At 39.9% G+C, this 22,059-nt stretch overlaps 2 protein-coding genes and 1 long non-coding RNA gene across 3 annotated transcripts; all 3 read right to left on the reverse strand.

The window, feature by feature from the left end:
• Window positions 1–162: 162 nt before the first annotated feature.
• LOC147218670 (uncharacterized) lies at window positions 163–11,211 on the reverse strand. The gene is made up of 3 exons (XR_015108797.1): window positions 11,136–11,211; window positions 2,185–2,298; window positions 163–384 (listed from the first exon to the last, which is right to left on the reverse strand). It is a non-coding gene; the product is annotated as an uncharacterized LOC147218670 (long non-coding RNA).
• On the reverse strand, window positions 529–1,736 carry LOC147218671 (immediate early response gene 5-like protein). The gene has a single exon (XM_086173830.1). It carries the CDS (start codon window positions 1,469–1,471, stop codon window positions 593–595), a length of 879 nt encoding a protein of 292 aa, XP_086029956.1. The 5' UTR covers window positions 1,472–1,736; the 3' UTR covers window positions 529–592.
• Window positions 11,212–14,609: 3,398 nt separating the features above from the next.
• asb6 (ankyrin repeat and SOCS box containing 6) lies at window positions 14,610–20,604 on the reverse strand. Its single transcript, XM_086174183.1, has 7 exons — window positions 20,550–20,604; window positions 20,017–20,170; window positions 19,633–19,808; window positions 18,240–18,346; window positions 18,039–18,147; window positions 17,836–17,922; window positions 14,610–15,579 (listed from the first exon to the last, which is right to left on the reverse strand). Exons 2-7 carry the CDS (start codon window positions 20,124–20,126, stop codon window positions 14,858–14,860), a joined length of 1,311 nt encoding a protein of 436 aa, XP_086030309.1. The 5' UTR covers window positions 20,127–20,170; window positions 20,550–20,604; the 3' UTR covers window positions 14,610–14,857.
• Between the last annotated feature and the right edge of the window lie 1,455 nt (window positions 20,605–22,059).

The raw sequence follows: 22,059 nt of genomic DNA on the forward strand, positions 1-22,059 counted from the left end.
TGCCAAGCAATGGAAAATTTAAAAAAACAAAAAAAAAAACCATTTGTATTGTGACGTCAATCTATTAACTATTGACTCTCAGTTAGTTGTCAACATATTCTACGGCCATACCATGTATCTGTGTGGTTGATTCAGTTTAACTCAAATGCCCCCGTTTCATGATGTTGGTTTTATTTGACAATGAAAAGCAGGCTCGTATATAAAATAACAGGTACAGGACAAGATTTCGCGCGGATCTGGTGGGCGAGCTTGTACGGACCACTACTAGCCACATGATGGCGCTCTTCCAGCATCTTTCCAGAGAATCAGCGTCAACTCACTTCTTCAGCTACCACTGAGACAGACCCCAGAAGCCCAGAGGAAATAGAGGCTTGAAAATAGGACCTAGAATAAAAAAAAGGAAGATTTAATTGCCACTGGAAGTACAGGAACTGAAACTAATGTCCAACATTTGAAACGTTATCGTTCCTCTGCACTGTTTTCACAGGTTTCATCACGTTTCGATCGTAGAGCAGACAGGGAATTGCAGTCGTGTCATGGTTTATTTGAAAGCAATAAAATAAAACATTACAAAGAAAAACAGCCATACAAATCAAAAAGCTTCGATTGGTCTCGTCCAACCGTTTCCCGTTAACAGTGTATGTTTTAAACAAATTGTTTGAGAGGCGATTATTTGCTCAAGGTCCATCTGCTGCCAACTCACAAACTCGGATAGTCCACCTGAACCCAACACTGATATCAGGTTGGAGATGTTTGTGGAGTCCAACTGGTCCGAGTCTGAATGTGTATCATCGTCAGTCCTCATCCTTTTACACGGCACTGGCCCAAAGTCACACAAATAAAACTCTGGATCAACAATATGATAACTTGTGTCCATCTTTCTCTTTTTAGCGTAGCACTGCGCACCCTGCGGCTGTTTGGGCTGCGCGCAACAGTCTGAGTGGAAGTATCCATTCGTGACAGTAGTCACCACATGCGTGTCCAAGTCCAGGACAGTCTTTTGGTTGGCTTGTGTATTTGGGATAGGTAACTCCCAGGTGGATTTCTCTGCACAACTCCAACAGGCTTCCGAAAGCATGAGATCAGAATCACTTGGAGAAATCATTGTGCAGGCAGATGCGTCTTGGTGCGCCACTTCTGCAGACTGGCCGCTGGGCTGGTGCGCTCCGCAGTGCCAAGTGTCCGACTCTACCCCAGTAAAGTTGCAGTAGAAGTCATCGGCCAACTCCGTAAAGCTCCCGGTCAATTCGAGGTATTCTTGCTTTTCGCGGACTGCGGCTACATCATCGTACTGGTGCGTCCTCTGCGTTTGCGACAAGTTCTTGCTCATGTAAAGCTGCCTGGCGTTTCTCAGTACGTACGTTACCAGCAAGTTCTTGTGGAGCTTGATGCCTCCTCTCTGCGTCCTGGAGCTCTGGATCTTCCTCAAAGAAATGGAGATGAGATTTTGTGCGTCAAATGCACACTCCATCCTCAACCGGACCACCCTTTATGCCCTTTCAGTCTCTCAAATCACGCGTTTCTCAACTGAATAAAAAATATATGTTATTACTAGGGGTTCCCACTTGACTCGGGTAGACTATGTCCATGGCGCTCCATGTCTTCTCGGTAAGGGCATGGATTTGCAACTCTCATATTTCCTTGCCACGCCCTCAAGAAGACATTGTCCAATGGGAGGGAGGCGGTGCTTCTCTTATACGCAAATATCACTACATGCCTCATTCACAATGCACGTAGGAACGGACATACTGCCTTTCACCAAATGTATTCTGGGCTTTTTAAATCTCTGTGCGGACAATGATCATCACATTTAGTAGCCCAAGTAGGACAGAATAGAATAGAATAGAATAGAATAGAATAGAATAGAATAGAATAGAATAGAAGAATTAAACATGTATAGTACAGTATAAAACAGTGAGAAAGGCATAGCAGTGTATAACACAGTTCAACATAATATAAAACAGTATAGCATAGCATAGCATGGTATAGCTTAACATAGTACTGCATAGCATAGCAGAATAATAGTATGGGATTGGAAAGGCTAGACTAGGCTAGGATAGGCTAGGCTAGGATAGGATAGGATAGGATAGGATAGCACAGCACAAGTAAAACTTAATAATTACATTTAGAAGAGCATACAATAACGCCTGCCAAAACATTTAAAAAGTATGTTAGGGATTTGACCTTGAATATATCAATACTTTTCCTCTTTCCTCTTGTCCTCCAGAGTCCTACTGATGTCTGCAGAATCCGAGGCTTCTCCAGGAAGCAGACCCTCACCCCGAATCAAAAGTCACACTGGGGAGAAAAGACAGAGTGATTTAACAACCCACTGTGTTTTATGTCTCCCAAATGTGGTAGGACTAAAATGTGAAGTGGCAATGATCAGAAGTTTCAGTAAATCGGGAGACCAGTGCCGCATATGTAAAGACCAACAGAGCTCTGTACTGCTTGCCACCATATATGTCACTAAACAAGTAGGGACAATAATACTGCATCTCTAAAATTCACTTAAATGTGTGTTCTAGTGCTAATTGTGAGATTTTAAGCTTTTGTCTTATTTTGGATTTTTTTTTGTTTTTGTGAGGCAATAAATCATGAAAGGACCTTTTAACTGTAATTTTTTTTGACAGACATGCTTGTCACAGGATAATCTGTGATATTGGATGGGATGATGATTTTTGAAAATATTCTTGTCTTCATAGAGACACATGTTGGTGAGAGAGTGGTGTGGCTTGTGCTTAGACAGATGGATTTTTAGATCTACAAATCATCAATATTTGAAGAGTCTCCAAAATGTAAGTTAGATGGTATTTGAAGGGTGAAGGATTTTATCGGAATTATGCATTTTTCCTAGTCCTTTTTTCTTTGTTGCTTTGGGAACATGTACATGATTTTAGTACTGTACTTTGTCAAGATACTCAGTTCTCTGCGCCTACTTTAAGTTGCTTTCTATTGTATCAACTGATATTTCCCCAGTACTAAAACTACACAGGCTTACGTACACATTCATGCATTTCAAATGTATACTGTACACTACAACTGTAAGGGTCCTTACCCGGTAATGATGACATTAGAAGTGGACCTATTTACAGAAATATTGTCAAAGCACTAAGATGTTGGAGGTAAAAGCTGATAGTAGAGAGATAATCTGTCATCCCACATCTGTTTGTGTGTAAACACAGATGGCTGACATCATACTGAACACCTGGATATTACTTTGATTTCCAGCCAAATAGGTGAATCAGGAGGACCGGCACTATTATGGTTATCATGCTCTAGTAATAGTGTAAATTGGAGCTTGTCCTCTAAGGGAATTAGAATAAATGGTGAAGAACAAACTGGCATGTCTTGTGGCACAGAAATGATCAGCACAGAATTTTAGATTTGGTAGGTTCAGCAGTTGACGGTACAGTATAAAGTTATATATTGTAATGAGCGAATCAATTATGTTCAACAGAGAATTCTTAATTGTTGCATGAATTAAACAAACTGAGTTGGTATCACAAAATATGATCAAAGAAATACAACAAAACTGCATCTACTCAGCATTTCACGGCTCAGAGTATCATGTGGTATAATTTAGTAAAGTGTGGGATATGAAATACTGCAGTGTGAATGTGTCACAGCAAAATTAAAAAAAACTACAAAATATGTTCGTCTAATAACCACAGAGTACAGTCTTAAGTACATTAACCATATAAACATAAACATTATACTGTATATTCATGCAGAGGCCATGTATTGTCTTGAGTGCCAAAAGGATATGCTTTATTATTGCAGAACAATATCATGCACTTGGACTATCAAACAGAATGCATCGCAATGATAGGAGAACTGAAAACATAATGGTAATGGCAGTGGTGGATGCTGATGTGTCATAAAGGATACACAAACAAATGCGGAGTAATTAGCTGAGTATCAGTGATAAGAAGTGAATAGAAAGTAAAACCTCATGTCTGAGGAAAACTAAAGGGCAAACTGTCAGAGATGTCAGTTTTGACTGTTCTGCCAACCATGAAGTAGTTCATATTACAGTTAAAACCAAAATGATTCATAGGTTTATTTAAAAAGTGCAAAAAATGATCATTAAATCCATCCTCTCTACCACTTATCCTGCACTCAGGGTTGCAGGGGATGCTGAAACTTGTCCCAGGTGTCTTTGGGTGAGTAGCGGAGTACACCGCCAACAGGTCGCTTGTCAGTCGCAGGGCCACATACAAAGACAGACAACATTCACCCTGTCAGTCATTCACGGCAATTTTCCTATTTTTTTCCAACTAACCTGCTGCATGTTTTTCGACTGTGGGAGGAAAACGGACAATGCAGAGGAAACCCACGCAGACACGGGGACAACATGTAAACGCCACACAGAAAGGTTCCTTGTCAGAATCGAACCAGTGTCCTTCGTGCTGTGAGGCCAAAGTGCTAACCACTAATCACACACACATGCGCATACACACACATAAAATATAAGATACATTACATTTACACATATTCACAGATATTTACAAATCTTTACCCTCTCTCCCAAGTCATGAGTCATAGTCACCCTTTGTTTGTGTACAATCTAATTACCGTAACTGCTTGTGTCGCTTCAACTTTACTGCAGATTTTCTGTACAGAACAGCATCAAAACTGTTCAGTGCAAGTGGACAGTTTTGTTCTTTAAAGAAATGATTTGGCAGGGAAAGGTCAAAATTCATTGATATTAAATAGTAGATTATCAGGGGATTCAAATTATAAAGTGATCTTAATTTCTGATTAAAAATATATATATATGATTCTATTTACTAACTTTTATGGTATTCAATGACTTTGGATAATACTTCCTAAATTTCAACTTCAGTTAAGTTGCTTTAATAATGCATCCTTATGTTCGGTCAAGAGATATCAAATTATGGATCTTGAAAAGTAATCCCTGTTCTCAGTACAAACTCATATTTGGCCATGTCAAAAGTGTACAATCACATTTATTCCTAGAACATTTTATGACATCAGTTATTTTTTTTCTTTCTTTTTTAAGTGAATCCAAATTTGACTCCTAAATAATTAAAATAGGAACTTTTTTCAGCAAATTAAAAAGTATAGAATACTAAAATACATTACAATGTATTATAGTTGGATTACATGGAATAGTATTGTTGTAAATAGCTGACCAGAAGTATTACAATGTACTTAAAAATAAAATAAAATGGTAATAAAATCTGAGGTTAATGAAAAATACACTTGAAATGTAGAAATCCAGTTAAATTAATATATACCTTAGTTCATGTTTTTGTGCTAATTCAGAATGATGCATACTATAGAAATGTTCTCAATCTGATAAGGGCTGAAACAACAAACATGCTTCAAAGATTTTGGTTATTTACAAATATAACATCATATCATCCTCAACTATATAACTGTGTAGAGACAAATAATTGACTTGACTCTTCTTGAATGATATGACAAAATACAAAAACATTAATTTGTTGATATAATATTTAATGAAGTAGCACAGTAAAACTGACACGGATAACACTTGCAAAACACTGGTATCAAATAAGTATTGGTTAGAATTAAGGATCTTATAGTTGTTTCTTTTTTCAACTTAGAATGTAGTTTTCCATAATGTAATTTGTTGTTCATTTGAAATCAGAAATATATCAGCAATTTAATATGAACAGTAAAATGATTTGATACAATTACTCAGCAATATGCTTTAAAATATTAAATGAGGTTGAAACTCAATGGTAAACTCCCTTATCTAACCTCTTGCACTAAATGTTACCACCGTTCTTACTTGCTATTGTTAAGCACCATTAATTCCACCGAGGCAACATAAGTCCCTGTCCCCCTGGCTAAGTCTTCCTCAAATTTGACAAAGAATTATATCCGAGAGTGTGAAAAATGACGGTCGCATTGCTTATAAACAAATGCATAGTTTAGGAGTTCACGGATGACTTTTTAAAGAATCTCCTCTAGACAAAGAAAATTATTGTGTGGTCTCTTAAGCATAGAGCTTATATATACTGCTCTGTAGAGGATGCACACAATTACTTCAGAGGTGGGGTGCTTTATTTACATATGCAACATGCATAAGCAAGGTTACTGTGAGGGTGAAATAAGCGCGAGATGGAAGGAGAGAAAGAAGGAGGGGTTTGGTCTGTGTGTGTGTGAGTGTGTGTGTGTGAGAGAGAGATCTGTGTGAGTATGTGTTTGTGAGTGTGGTGGTGATGGAGATGGTGCATTGGGTAGGCAGAAAATTGGTGTTATCAATATTTAACCAACCCTTCCAGCATATTTATGGCAGACAATAGAGCAGACATGCATCTGTCTCATGTGAGTGGAAGTGTATTTATTACTTACTGAAATCAGGGCTGTAACTACGCTGTTCATTCATATAGCTCTGCCACGCTTGCCTGCATGCTGTCAGGACAACTTGATAGATAGACCATCACAGTTGAACTATTTTCATATGTCTTAATTGCCCATCTCAAACCTGAGAATGTCACAAATTATTCTAATAATTCCATAGAAATTACTCCATATGGCAAGCAGATGCATGTAATGCGATCAGTCTGAAAATAAAAAAAATAAAAAACTTGAAAAGCTATGAAAAGAAGGAGAAAGAATAAAAAAGTCTGGAGGGTTTTTTTTTGGAGACCAATGGCCTCTCTGAAAATGTTTCCATGTGTTGTGTCTGAGCATACTGAGAGCAAAGAAGGAAAACATTCTCTCCTCCAAACCACACGCAACAGATTCTATCTGAAGCCAAATAAATCAACCCTGTGTTTCAGATCATGTGACACTTTTTGTGCTTTGTGTTATTCCCAACATCTCCTGTTTCACATGCACGCACAGGCAGGACACGCAGACACGGCCACACACACGCAAGACAACGCATACGCATGCACATTCAGAGTTTCCATTTCCTGTGCGTAAGATCACCTGTAGACAGCATGGCGCGCTTTGCTGCTACATGCTCAGGCAGGAAAACAGGAAAGGGAGTTCAAGGTTGTCCAACATGAAATACTCACAGAGTTAGGGGAAACCCAGCACTTATGGCAACCTTCCAGTTTTTAAAGAAAATAAGTTGCACTAGTTTACTTTTTACTCTGGCACTGCCATTAAGTGCTCTACATTTGAGTGTGCATCCATGGCTTTGCACAAGAAAATTAAACTTTACTGTGCACACAAAATGGTAAGTTACACTTTCAACAATTTACATTATTAGGAAATACATTGTGGATTTTTTATTTTTGGAAATACAGTAATTTTCTTTCTTGTTGAGCTTTAACTAAGACTAATCATCCATCAAGCCAGCCTCACTCAGCCCAAAGGAAATAAAACCAAAACTTTTTTTTGCCATATTATTGGCAGCACCTCCAGAAAAACCAAGGGGGTACATTACATGTGCTCTAGATTAACAAAAAATGTTAAGAAAATATGAATAAGTAAACATTTTGTCTGTCAGAGGATAGCACACCATTATAGGAATTGACATCAAATATGTGTGTTCTCCTTTCATAAATAAAATGTTTTCATCTTTAGAGTAAAGATGGAAGATTTTCTGAAATAACTTTTTATCTTGTCACGAGGTGGATGAGAATATTGATATCCTTCATATTATTGCATGGCATAGTGATGCAACTGTTTCAGTAAGCTTTGCATGGCATTGAGAAAGGGGTAAAATATGACCATTACATAAATACAACTTCCCCGTATATTATTTGCAGCTCCAGGCCTCGAGAAAACTAAAATGGTATATTGCATGTGCTACACTTTTTGTCTGTCAGAGGACAGCATAGGCTGTTCAGCCCAATTTTAGGAGACCATACTGCGTACATACATATGTTGTGAAACAAGAAGATTCAATCTTTCAAAAAAGATAGTTGGAGATTTTGGGATATACAATAATCTCCCTTCATTCAGAGTTCTTGGTAAGATGATTGATGAACTTAATGTTGGTGTCTGGTGGAATGATTCCAAAATCTGCAGATATCTTCTTAAAGCATGAAAAAGTAGGAGAACCGCCAGGTTGGCTCATTCAGGAGGCGATAAACACTCACTTGAGCGGCCATTAAGCAGATCTCCACAAAACAAGGCATATAATCCATTAAACATTCTATATTTAAATGCGATATCAGACTATATAATCGTCGATAAAAAATCCCTTTAGTTGAGTGTATAGGATTTTGTTGACATGTGCTATTGTTTCCATTCACTATTTGCTATATGTGACATGCCAAACTGATCAATCGTTCTGCTCTCCGTGGGGTAACTGTGTTCCCCTGTGCATCTGACAGCCATCCCTAGCCCATTTACTGTCAAATGGGCTCTGCTCTCTGCCTGAGCTAAGATGCAGATTTATGCCAAAGCAATGCTGGTTCTTGCATATTAGATGAAAGCCTTGTTTGCATATACCCACTCCCCCTCCCTTTCTCTCTCTCTTCCTTTTTTCTGAGGCGTCACTTTAATATGTATGCAAATGGGCTGCGCTCCACGGGCAGATATGTGTGGAGTCCTGTCCTGCAGTCAGGAGGTGTAGAAGAGATTGTGTTTGTATTTATGAGGCATGGGCCCTGCCGCTCTTGGGAGAAAAAGGCTGCAAGTAGTGTGGTGGAGGCTCTGCAGTGCAGGCAGAATGCAGATATGCCAATAACAGAGGTCATGGTTGTCACTAATGATAAGAGAAGACAATTAGACAATGTATAGCTGTAATGTAACCTCCTCTACACTCTCTCATGCATACACACAAATAGGTCCACAAGCGCTCTCTGCATTAACAGGAGAGGCAAAGCCAAAAAAAACAAGGAGAACAAGATCTTCCTAGATTGTTCTATTTGTTGCAGTGGTTTTTCGCCTCTGTGCTTAATGTAAATGCGGAATCCTGGGTGATTTGTGGGGGTAAAACGCAAATCTATTGATCACTTGCACCCCTCAGGGGGGCTAGGATCACTGTCAGGGGCTGAGACACAGAGGACAAGGTCAGATCACCAATGAGATGGGCACCCTTAACCCATTTCATCAGTCTGATGTTTCCCAGACAGCCCCCCAAGGCCCCTGATCAATAACGTCCCTCTAACAGCAGGAAAAAAAAACAACAATGTACCGCATGTCACATTTTTTTTTTCATATTTGGCAATTGTCAGATACAGCTTGATGAGTATGATAAGAAATTAAGAATGGGATATACTGCATGTATTATAAAATCAGAAGGGAATCTTAAACTAAGGCACATAATACAGATATGTATCATAACTTGAAAATGAATACTTATTTTCAAACCAAAATAAGATTGGCATGGTGCAAAATTAACACACACACGAGTACACACACACACACACACACACACACACACACACACACACGTGCACAAACACACTCTCATGCATGCACACATACACACGCACACACACACACACTCACACGCGTGCACACACACACACACACACACACACACACACACACACACACACATAATGGTTGCAAATCAAGTGTTCCCGTCTTGCTCTCTCTCTCTCTCTCTCTCTCTCTCTCTCTCTCTCTCTCTCTCTCTCGCTTTCTCTTTCTCTCTGTCATACACACACACACACACACACACACACACACACACACACACACACACACACACACACACACACACACAATCCCCTTCCTCCATCATGAATAAACCATACTGTGTCTATGAGTCATATACCACCCCCACATCCCTCTAACCCTCTCTCCCTATTCGCTGCTGCAAGAGTAAAAACGCTAATTAACGTGATGGCTAGCTCCAGCTCCTGTCACCAGCTTGTGGGGGCCTCTCAACCAGCCAAGCTCCTCTGGTCTGTGGTTTTAGCAGCTCTCTCCCGAGCCGCCATCTCTGGAGAGCCGGGGCCCCTCATTCATATTCAGCCCCAGTCACAGGCACCTGGAAGCAGCCACCGCTATCGGCTCCACCTCCACCATCACCTCCACACAACCCCCATAGTGTCTATCACCAGCCTTCTAGTTGAGCCCACCTCCTGTCAATGCTGGAACCCCTCTACTGCTGTCAGAGACAGACACAACACCCATCTATTTATGACCCCCTCCACACACACACACACACACACACACACACACACATACACACACACACGCACACACAATTACACTTTTTTTTTCAACCTAAAATCCTGATATCCAAACTGTGTATGAGAAGGCGGCTAAAACTTCTCCATCTAGGAGATGACACAACCCAACTGATGGGTTGAATCACCCAACAGTGGAGAGAGGAGAGAGAGTGAGCAAGAGCGTGAGAGAGGAGCTGCTTGCCTTGGTGGAATAGCTCGGTAACCATGACAACACAGCCAGGAGAGCAAGAAACAGGAACATACAGAATCTGTTTCTGCTGAGACTTGCACATGTGGCAAAGTGCTGCTTTTGCTCTGTGAAGACATGAAGGGAGTGTGTACAGGCCTTTGTGAAACATACATGCCTGCTGCCTCTCCAACCAAACTTGTTTGCCTACCCCAGTCACTGTGTGAGTCACAAGGAAAAAAAGAAATGAAAAAAACCTGGTAAAACTGACGCATTCGACCCAGTGCTCACTGGGCTCTTTGTCTTTTTGTCCGACTGCAGGAAAAATTGTGTGGTAGATACTGGTATGCAGCAAGAGGAGAGAGATTTAAAATGCAGGGTAAATAGCAAGAAGAGACTACAATTTCGCTCCACAGCCATTGTTTTTTTGCCTATTTTCTTTTCCTGTGCCTTAACACTGCTCCCCTTCTGCCTATCTTTTCCCTCTCCCTTTGCTCGCTCTTTCTACAGGCTCAGTCTAACCTCCCCCTCCCCTTTCCTCAAGGGAATAAAGGTCGTAACGCAAATGATTACTCAAACTGGAGTTGCCATGGAAACACAGTCATGTGACTAGAGCAGGCATGCATAGACCACAACAAAGAGGTGGATCAGGAACCAGTGCTGGAAAGAGCTGTAGCTCGTCTTACTGGTGCCTGAGTGCATTTCGCTCAAATTCGAGCTTTAAAAATAGCGAGCAGCATGGAACGCAGGGGAGAAAAGCACAGAAAACGACACTCAGTAGTGCTGGAGGCTAGGGTGCGAGACTAAAGAATCTAGGTTCTAACACTGCAGTGTGCCATTTGTCCTACCATTCACTAGCATACCAAGGGTGTGTCCTATTCATCATGTCCTTCTTGGAGGCAGAGCCGAGGCGCCAGTTGTCTGGAATTTCTGTGAAATGGCGTCAGTTGTAGAAATGTAGAGGGTGGTGGATTTGTGTGCTTCTAAAATAGGAGCTGGGAGTATGGTACCGTAACTTTTTGGTCCACTACACTTTCAAATTATTCCTCAAAGAATAAACATTCGATTTGTGGGAAAACTTGTGTGTGACAGAACAGTTGTTTAAGATAGCTCAGTTTCAAAGTGATTAGAAAAAAAAGAGGAAGTAATATGATGTTGAAAGAATGTCACTGTTTGGGCGTACATTATTCCAGCTGTATCGAAATAGGACATGTGTAGTCCAACGCAAACTCTATTGTTATGAAGTGGCGACTTTAAATGTTGACACCTTTCTCCTGAAATGAAATAGTGAATAACTCTCAAGGATGAGGCCGAAGTGTGAGGATAATTGAAACCGTGGACGGCGGTAAACAAAACGATGAGTATGTGTCAATCTATAGCAGGAAAAAAAACACCTGAAGTGGAATGGGAAAGTGGCCTGCCCCAACAGGATTCAGTTATCCTGGATTCAATCCACCCTCACGAAGATTAGCCCTGCATCCTGGCTGAACCCCGTGACCTACGACCATCTCTCAAAGCCCACAGACCAACCCCCCCCCCCCCCGCGCCCCCCCTACACACATCTGCTGTCAAAGCCCCACATTCTGTGATCAAAAATAATCTTTTACAAGATAAAATAGGATGTCTGTAATCCAACATAAACATTGAATTTATAAATAATGATTTTTTTTTCCCCCTAATATTAAAGGCCATTCATTCTGCTTTGCTCCATCGACACTAGAGGAGCAATAGGACAGGGTAGATTTTTTTCTGATGAAGTCACCACATCTGCGGTTATGAACACTTGGTACTGTGTGTTTCCATGTCTACGCTCTCTTGCACCCATTCCCTTCCTCTCTCTCACACACAGCTCCATCTTCTTTTGCCCTCGCACCCCCAAATTCCCACTTTGTTTGGATGCACCGGAAAACAAATAAACTGACAATGGGGGTACCAGCAGTGTGAACCCCTCACCCCCACCGAACCAAATGCAGGCCATTTCTCTCAAAGTCCACCTCAACTCCCATGAGGCTTCAGGCAACAGCTGAGTGTTCAGTGATGTCTGCAATTATCCCATGTCTAGACAATGTCTCGTGAAAGACGAAGAGATGCACAGTCTGTGCAGGCTGCGCTGTATAGAAGAGAAAGCCTGGAATAGATACAATGCCCATCAGATGGTGACGTGGTGGTAAATGAGAGGGTATGGGCTGGACAAGGAACTGAGCCAATAGGAAACATAAACAAACTAAACAACCGTATTCACTTGCAGTTGTACTTCAATTCAAAATACAGCGAATTTCAATTACAACGGATTTATTATCGGGGCTTTATACCACAAGAAAACACAGAGGAAATAAAGTCAAGTGTTACTTCATAGAGGTTAGTTTTTAGCTTTCCAGTGAGTCAAGTACTTCTGGCTTTTCTGATTAAATATCAATTAATTTGATTCTGGTTTAAATCAAACTAAATACTTTCCAGATTTATCCTTCTCAATAAGTGATTTGCTCGGTACTTTAAATGCTTCAGTACTGAAGGTTATTCTTGATAAGTAGAATATGAATTGGATTGCAGGCATAGACACAGAAAATGTGGTTTCAGGAATCCTTCACGAGGCGCAGAAATATTATAAATACTATTAGTAGAAAATACATTGATCTCCCACTCTAGATAACTAACAAAAATGTGTAAGAATTCAAAATAAATGGAGTATGTATTTTCAAGGCTTTCATTTCACAATATTGCATGTTATTTTTTTATTTAGTTTTGGGCTTGTGTTGTTGACTCAAAGGGATATAGATTAATGACTCCACACATGCCTTGAGATGTTTACATCTCCTCAAAACCATAAAGAATTTTGGAGTAACACATACAACTTTCAAGTACATTTTATTATCAGGATCTTATTGGGATATAATGTCACAATATAAAACTATGATTTAAAGAAAGCAAAGGAACAACAAAATGGTCAAATTGGGGGTGGAAACGCACAGGAGCTTGAAAGATAGGGGTTGCAGCGAAAGAAAAGGCTATGAGAGAATGAGCAGGTGTGTTGGAGAGGCCCATGGGCTTTGGGGAGAGAATAGATCAATAACTAATTTCAGTACCAAGCTTCACACGCAGTGTTTTCCAATAAATGCTGGATGGAGAGTACTGGCAAAGCACCCCTCCTCTATCTTTATTCATTCACCTTCTACAGGCATGGCTTGAGTCTTTGGACAGAAGGTTGTTTTCTTCACCGTTGTGATTGTTGGTTGGTTAGTTGGATTATGTTTCTACAGCCAATGTATTGTATAAATGTAATCCAATGTTGCCATTTCGATTTCCATGTGTCCTCCCACAACCAGTCTAGATATGCCATCTCTGTATCTTTATAGGGAAGGCTTTTCCCCCTCCACTATTCAGCCTCCTGCAACCCCCTCCCTCTCTCTCTCTTTCTCTCTCATTCCACCAGGGCTAGTGTTGAGGTTTTGTCAAGTGTATGCAGGGAGATTCAGACAGACAGGAGAGTGAAGCGTGTGTCATGCAGGGCTGCTGCTGCTGCTGCTGCTGCTGCTGAGGCTCTTCTCCTCAGAGGCTGTGACCTAGATAACCAAGAGGAGCTGGAGCGCCTGCAAGCCTTGGAGCCACTCCAGCTTCAGCAATGTCAGGAAGGGGTTAGTTGTGTAACACAATGTCCTATTTAGTTTGCTTGTCACACACATGGATGCAAACACATATATGTGCCCTATGTGCAACCACAGTAAGATTTCTCCATTTCCGGTTTGATACCAAAGACGGAATGTATGGAATGGCTTCGTAAAATGGGAGAGAGTGAACTGAAGCAAGGGTCCCCAAATTCATGTGAATTTAAACATAAGCATTAAGAATGCTTGGTCAAACTTTCCACACCAGCAGCTTCAGCAGCTCCATTATGTCACTGAGAAAAAATGATGTAAAATATCAACACTTTGCTGCTTCTGTATGGTAGTCTTCAAATTTGGTTGTTTTATTCTTGGGTTTATTTTTAGGATGAATGACTTTTTGAATACAACCAAGACTTTCACAAAACATCTGGCCAGAGTGTACTCACCACTGCACTACTACAACCATGAAGGAAAATTGGGTATGCTTGCACATGTTGATAAACAAAATGATTTCAAGTGGCAGTGATAGTCAGTGAGATGGGTTTGTTCTATTGGTCTACCTTCATGTTAAGTGAAAAAGAGTGAGTGCAAATATCATAATAGATCACCATCATCTCGAGGAGATAAAATATAAATGGGTTCTACTGTGCTGGAACAACTTTAATAGGCTGCAGTGTGAATAACTAAATCTCTGACCCTGACATCAGCGTCGCCTGAGACGCAAGAGCAACACTGCCATCTGGAGAAATTTATTTAGAATTGCAACTTCTACTACACAAAGGTTGAATAAGAGCACAATGACAAATCCAATTTTGAATTTGAATAGTGCAGTAATGCTTCATCGGCAAACGATAATCAAAATTCAAAAAGGCATCAAGAGTTTAAGTCACTTAAAGAATAACTGCACAGATGTCTCAACCAAAAGGCGTTTCAGTGTTTGATCACAATAATAACAATCACAAGAGGACACCAAAGCAACATCATCAGTGTTGACTACGCTGGGGCTTGAAGCAATTCCAGCCAGGCTTTGGTATGTATACGCACTCAGGGAGAAGGTAGTCTTTGAGTCTGTCTGGTAACGGCAAAGCCCTGACTTTGTCTTCCGCTGGCCATGGCCGTAGATGGCTCCTTATGAATGCCCTGCTCAGGCATTTCAGTGAAGGAGGGCTGGAATGTTGCTCTGCGACACGGCTATGAAATTGCAGCAGAGCCTGAGTATATGGGTGAGCATTCTGCCCTGGTGCAGGAAGCTCCAGTTTGGATGGGAAATTCGGCAATGGGAAGTTTACCCTTGCTATATCCAGCAACTCCTCGGCTTGTTCCAGGAGCTCAGTTGCGTGACTTTCGTCAGAGCACTGGTTCAGGGCAGTCTGAAGCCTCTGGAATACAATGTCTGTAGCTGTCCAACAGGAGTCGCCATGACAGGTACAAACCAGAGATGCACCGCTCTGAAGTATTACCACAGCTAGAGGGAACAGCAGGTCAAAGTACTCAAGGCTAGTTTGTGTCAGTGATGGCTCGCCATCATCATTCAAACAGCTGCTGGGGTTCACACCATGAGACAGGAGTAACTGCACGGCTCTCAAGCAGAATTTGCCGATCTCAGCAGCGTCCTCCGCGCTGGCCTCGAGAGCCTCCTTCACCAAAAACACCAAAGCAGACTCAGCTGTTTCCCCATCTACCGTAGCAGCTTGCACATCAGCGCCTGAATTGAGGGAGTAAATAGACAATATTTAAATAAGTGTACGAATTTCTCCCAAAATTTAGCCTGACTTTTCTTCTTAGCTCAGGCCACTGGTTATTTATGCAGGGTTTTGTTAATAAACCACTTTTAACAGATTAAATACCATTCTTTCATTTGCTGTGATGACCCCCTGAAGGCAAAAATAAAAGAAGAAGAGATGCTGTTCTATCTGTTCAACTTTGATATTTCATTTTTTTAATTACACCAACCACTTAGATAATCTGGGCATCCAAAAGCCTGGAGCAAAGCTTTGAATTCAAATCATATTACGGAGCTAATTTGACGTGTAGATCTTGTAACTTGACGCTTACCAATAAATTATGACTTTATTCAGTTAAAATACTGAGCAAAGGTTAAATGAAAAGGCATTAGTACCTCTGACCCCTACATAATGTTCATAATGATGTCTGAAACTTACTTCGGACTACCAAAAAATGACTCAACCCCAACTCTATTTATCACAGTAATTATTGATGTAGACATGGTTGCACAGGAACAACTGTCACAGGAAACATTCCTCCAACATTGTTGTAGAACAGAAATATGAGAGGTAAAGAATTTTTATTTATAATTGGCTGAAACATTCAATTAAAAGGAGACAACCAATTGTTGAGGTACAAGTATACCCTTGGTTTGATATCCCTAACCAAACTCTGACAGGTATAGGGAAGAGTATAGCAGATCAGATAACTATTGAAGAGGCTTATTGTTAACAAATGGTTGTGTGTAACCTACTTTCAAATATTGGAACTGAACAAAATATCTTTGATTACACTACAGGACTGTCTCATGAAATTAGAATATTGTGATTAAGTTATTTGTCTTCTGTAATGCAATTCTAAAAAACAAAAATTACTTTTTCATGATATTCTAATATTTTTGAGATAAGATTTTTGAGTTTTCTTAAGATGTAAGCCACAATCAGCAATATTAAAATCATAAAAGGCTTGCAATATTTCAGTTGATTTGCAATGAATCCAGAATGTATGAAATTTTGGTTTTTGTAATTGCATTACAGTAGATAATGAACTTTATCACAATATTTTAGTTTTCTGAGACAGTCCTGTAGGAGACAATAAACTGTAACAGAATTGATTTTAATCGAAAAGTGTTAAAATGTGATCTTCTATATGCAGAAGGCACAAATGATACAGGACTTAATTCATTAACAAGTACATACTTAAGTACTGTAAACATTTAGGTGGGAAATCTATACTGGTGATACATAACACCTGACACCATTTCATGGATCCTATTCATTTCTTTAAGGAGAGCTTGTTAAGTTGCTGGAATGCAAGATATTTCTGAATTTGAAAGCTTTAAAGTTTATCCTTTAGGAAGGTTTTTAGAGCAAGGGAGGCAGTCTCATGTAGGTAAGATTAAAGAGTATGAAGCTAATATAAAGCAAGAGTACATTCATAAATATCCTATTTCTCCCTTCCAATTTCTTTTGAAATACGTCCTGTTCACCTGTGAAAAGAGACTGACATGACTTTACGACACATGGCAATCACACCACTACTAGCTATACGACTAGTGGTCTGACGACCTAATAAAAATGTTGAGACTAATTTGTTCTTCAGCTCAGCATGTGATCCACAAGGGCCAGCTGCATCGTGCTGTTGTTTGAGCCTCCTCATTGCTTAAACCCCCCTCAAAATAATATTAAAGAAGTTGAGTTGGTCAGCTTATTGTTGTTGGAAATTTTTGTTTATTTTTCTGGTTCCTTTCTGTATGTTTCTAGTATGAATTATTGTCTCTCCCTGCTTTGTATCAAATTAAATACCATCACATTCACTGATTTGCTGTTATGATGGCTGAAAAGCGTGTAGTCTTGTGACACCTGTTACCACATGGTGATATTCTAACAAGACTGTGGATACTGTTATTGGTTCTGCTTGAAATGAACTCAGTACATTGCGCAGTGAGGAGCATGCAAAACAGTCTCCTGAGATGCTTCAAAAACGCCCTGCCCATCTTCAGTTTAATCAAAATAATTATTTAAGACGTATTCATCAGCTCCAGGGGCAATGATATTTTTGCTACATTGCTCCTGACATATTGCTATGATCTGAAGAGCTATACAGCCGAGTAGGTATAAAAACCATCACCACAGATTTCAGTTGAATACATTAACTGTAATGTTTTCTGAAAAACTGTTTGAATGAAGTTGTACTAAAAACCAAAGTGGCAGTGACAGATATGTCAGTTCAGTACCTCTCTGGAGTAAAAGTTGGATGTTCTCCGTGTTGTGAACAGTGAGCCCATCACTGCTTGCCAAGGCATGAAGCAAAGGTGTTTTTCCTTTGGGGAGAGGACCATAAGTATTACCTCATAACTATTCATATTCTAGACAGAATCGTTGAGTCCATTGGCATAGCTATGACTGTTTATATCAGTCAGGGACACAGAGATCTTACCATATTTATCCCATGCATTCACATTAGCACCCATGTCCAGGAGGGTTAGCAGGCAAGGTAGTCTCTCTGACTCCTCACTGGCAAGATCCAAGGGACTACTTTCATGAATCTAAGAGATACATGGCAGTTAGATTCATGAGTTGAGGAGAACAAGATGAAAAATGAGCAAAGTAATTCATTCTGTTTAATCATGTGTCTTACCCTGTCCCTCTTTTCAATGTCTGCCCCTTGCTGAACCAACAGCTTCACCATGTTTGGTTTGCTCCTCAGAACTGCGATATGTAGTGGGTTATAGTATGACACTGGGTCTGGGAATAATTAAAATTAATATAACATTTTAAGAAATTAAAATGAAAAACAAAAAAAAAAAACAACAAACCTCAAATTACAGTGAAACATCAATGAGGCAGAAAAGGGCCCAGTTCAGTTGCAGTGTAACTACAAGTATGTTATTTAGACTCATTAAATATACTAGACATGTTTAGGGTTTTTCCATAATTCTTGTGATTTCTAAAAACAGTCAAACATCTGCAGTCAAGGACCACAAAGTTTTACCAGCTAACACAAACTCTAATCATGTTCAACATCTCCTCCTTCTTCTTTCGGCTTTTCCCTTGAGGGGTCGCTACAGCGAATCAACCTCCTCCATCTAACCCTATTCTCTGTATCCTCCTCTCTCACTACGTCCATAAATCTTCTCTTTGGTCCTAATATGCTTGTACTAAATTAAAATTTTACTTTTTTCCCCTTAAATCCAAATTGCTATATTTGTAGAAAGCATCTGTTTTGCCCATATCTAAATTATATGGAAGTTGTAATTTGTAAAGCCAAAGATGGCAAATACTGAGGGAGGAAAGAGGGAAACTTTAGCATGTCTGCATGTGATGTTGGGAAATTGGTCAGTGATAACTTTCAAGAAAGACACACTCCAGAAATGTGAAAGAAGAATCAATCAGCATCAGCACGACTGTAATTGTGTCTCAGGGGAAAGATTTTCTTTAACAACCACTAGAGGTCATAACAGCTGTGTGTGCCTGAGCGGTGGCAGGTTTAATCTCAGAGTCAAGACAGCCTGTGTTTTTTCACTGCAGCTCACTAAATTGGAGAGCTTTCTTTTAGCCACATGTGGACCACAACTTGCTCACCAAACATACTTAGTTCCTTGTATTAAGAATGACAAAGCAGTTTCACTTATGCTTGGTCGTAGCAGGGGGTTAATGAGTAAATATATACTGGTGATTATATTAAAGTCATATTTTAATTGGTTGCCATGCTTGAAGTTAGCTGGTTAAGCTCTGCAAGTTGTTATAAAATGTCAAAAAATATATTTTTATGAAATATTCCAATATTCAAGTTTTAAGATAGCAAGAGCCAGTTCATGTTTTAAAATTCATACAATATGAAAAATGTAATTGTATTATTTTAATGTGTGTATGTGCATTTTTAAAGCACCATTTATCAGCTGCAAGAAAAAAATGAATACTTCACAAACAACTACAACTTTCAAATTCCATCGATTAAACACTAAAATAATATCACTTTTGGACAATTGTGTGGGGAAAAGTATGCGTGTGAAATCCCCTTTAATTCTTACCCTCAAAATTAAGATCAGCGCCATAGCTTAGAAGAATTTCAGCTGCAAATCCCAGTCCTCGTTCCGCCACCTTGAACAGGGCACAGCTGATCCCTTCTAGAAACACCTCTGACTGGGACTCTTGCTGCAGCAGCTTCACTAGAGAGCTGGCCAGATCACTTTCATCTGCGCAGCATCTAACACAACAACAAACAAACAGCAATGTCTCAGCTGATCTGTTTGAACTGTTGCCATTGTCTGGATGTGTCGAGGTTTTGTTTCGGCAGTGGGCACACCAAACAGTTTAGATAGCGTAACTACTAACTGTGAGTTGCTAACATAGTGTATCAGTTGGGACTTATGCTTAATGACAGAGAAAAAAATTAACCTTGGCACTAGTATTACCTTTCCCCCTGACTGGTGTCTCCTTCCACCAACCCCACAATGTCCATCACAGCATCCACCAGCGGCTGATACTCATAGACGATCCTTCGGAATCCGTGGAGGAACGGCATGGTTCTTCCACCGTTTGCTGCATTCGTAAGTTGATGGTGTAAACCTAAAGAAAACATTTTTGACAGAGATAACAGCTGAGGGTGTGTGCCTAAGTGGGACTTTATGCCTTCTGTGTACGATAAACACTGACTGACAAACGTTTTCTGTTTATTAACCTTCTGTATAACGTATAAACACAATTTTGAAGATTATTATTTCCCGTATATCCTTGTGTTGTGATGGTAAAAATAGCTGAAGCTCGGACTTTGCTAGCACGAGCAAGCTAAATTACGACATTGTTAAAAAGTTATATCTTAGGTCTGCAGTTAAATATTCCGCTTGATAATGACAGGTGGAATAATCGGTGTAGTTCCCTACTATTTTTTGTGCAAAAGTGTCATTAGTGATAAAGACAACAGGCGGCATTTACACATTTGACTTACTGACTGCGCTTTTGAGCTCACTTGGAGAGTCACGCCAGTCATTCCAAACAGGAAGTGTCCACCTGGACCGGGTGTGTTTTTGTTCCCCCGCGTAACACCAACATGCCGAAGGTTCCCCCCACGAATTTACTCACAACTTCGCGCTGTCAGTTTGGAAGGAATAATAAAACAAAAAAAAATTGTCTTTGGATGAGTGTATTACCCGAGGGGCCTCAATTGATGATAATTAATTTAAAAATTCTACAGCCCCGGCACAAAAAAATGGATCTGCCTACCCATAAGATAATAAACGAAATCAAAATGTACAGGTGTTTTTAAAGTAGGCCAACTTCTTGAATAGCAAAGCCAGCTGAATGATGAGTAGCTAATTATGTCATGTTTGGATGGTTGTTGTCAAGGCTAAGGACGCTCACCTAATCAATTCTAAACCTGCCTTTAGGTGGCAACAGCGCAGCACATGTCGACAGTTTTACAGGCTGAGCAGAAATGGCAGAAGCAACTGCAGATTTCACATGCGTATTAGAGGGAGATACTTTGAAATTAAAGCTTTGTCATATGTTTGTATTGTTGTGTTGTCATATGGAAGCCGGACCCTCTGACACGAATGGCACAATGAAGATGTTTGATTTGAATTCTACCCATGCCACCCTGAACCTATTAATCTTATCTTATCTTATCTTATCTTATCTTATCTTATCTTATCTTATCTTATCTTATCTTATCTTATCTTATCTTATTTTATCTTATCTTATTGTCATTTCACATCCAAGTTTCTTTTCCCTTCAGGGGTCACCACAGCAAATCACCCTTCTCTGTATCCTCCGCTCTCACACCAACTACATTCGTATCCTCTCTCACTACGTCCATAAAACTTCTCCTTGGTCTTTCTCTAGACCTCCTGCCTGGCAACTCAAATTTCAGCATCCGTCTACCAATATATTCACTATCCCTCCTGTGTACATGACCGAACCATCTCAGTCTGGCTTTTCTGACCTTCTCTCGAAAACATCTAACATGTGCTGTCCCTCTGAAAGACTCATTCCTGATCCTATCCATCCTGGTCACTCCCAAAGAGAACCTTAGCATCTTCATCTCTGTGACCTCTAGCTCTGCCTCCTGTCTTTTCATCATTGGAACTGTTTCTAGGCCACACAGCATCGCTGGTCTCACCACTGTCTTGTACACCTTTCCTTTCATTCCGGCTGATAGTCTTGTATTTTATCATATTTTCATTTTACAGCCATACACAAGTTAGCTTGTGTTTTCAATAAATTAATTCATTTCATTTTCTTTCATTAATCTATTGATCATGAATGGTCCATTTCAGATCTATTTTATACAAATATGTAAGAGATTAATTCTTACATTTCCATGCAAAAACCTTTCAAGGTTCCCTGATAAATCAAAACATATAATATTCCACTTTTAGTATGTAACCATTACCTTTTCCACAGTGTTGACACAAAAATATTCTGTTTCAATTTAGTCAAAAGTGACAGCAGGTGATTTG

This window comes from Fistularia commersonii, chromosome 26 (genome assembly GCF_037954325.1).
Source record: "Fistularia commersonii isolate RoL2024-O1a breed Wild chromosome 26, RoL_Fcom_v1.0, whole genome shotgun sequence".
NCBI classification, from domain to species: Eukaryota; Metazoa; Chordata; class Actinopteri; order Syngnathiformes; family Fistulariidae; genus Fistularia; species Fistularia commersonii.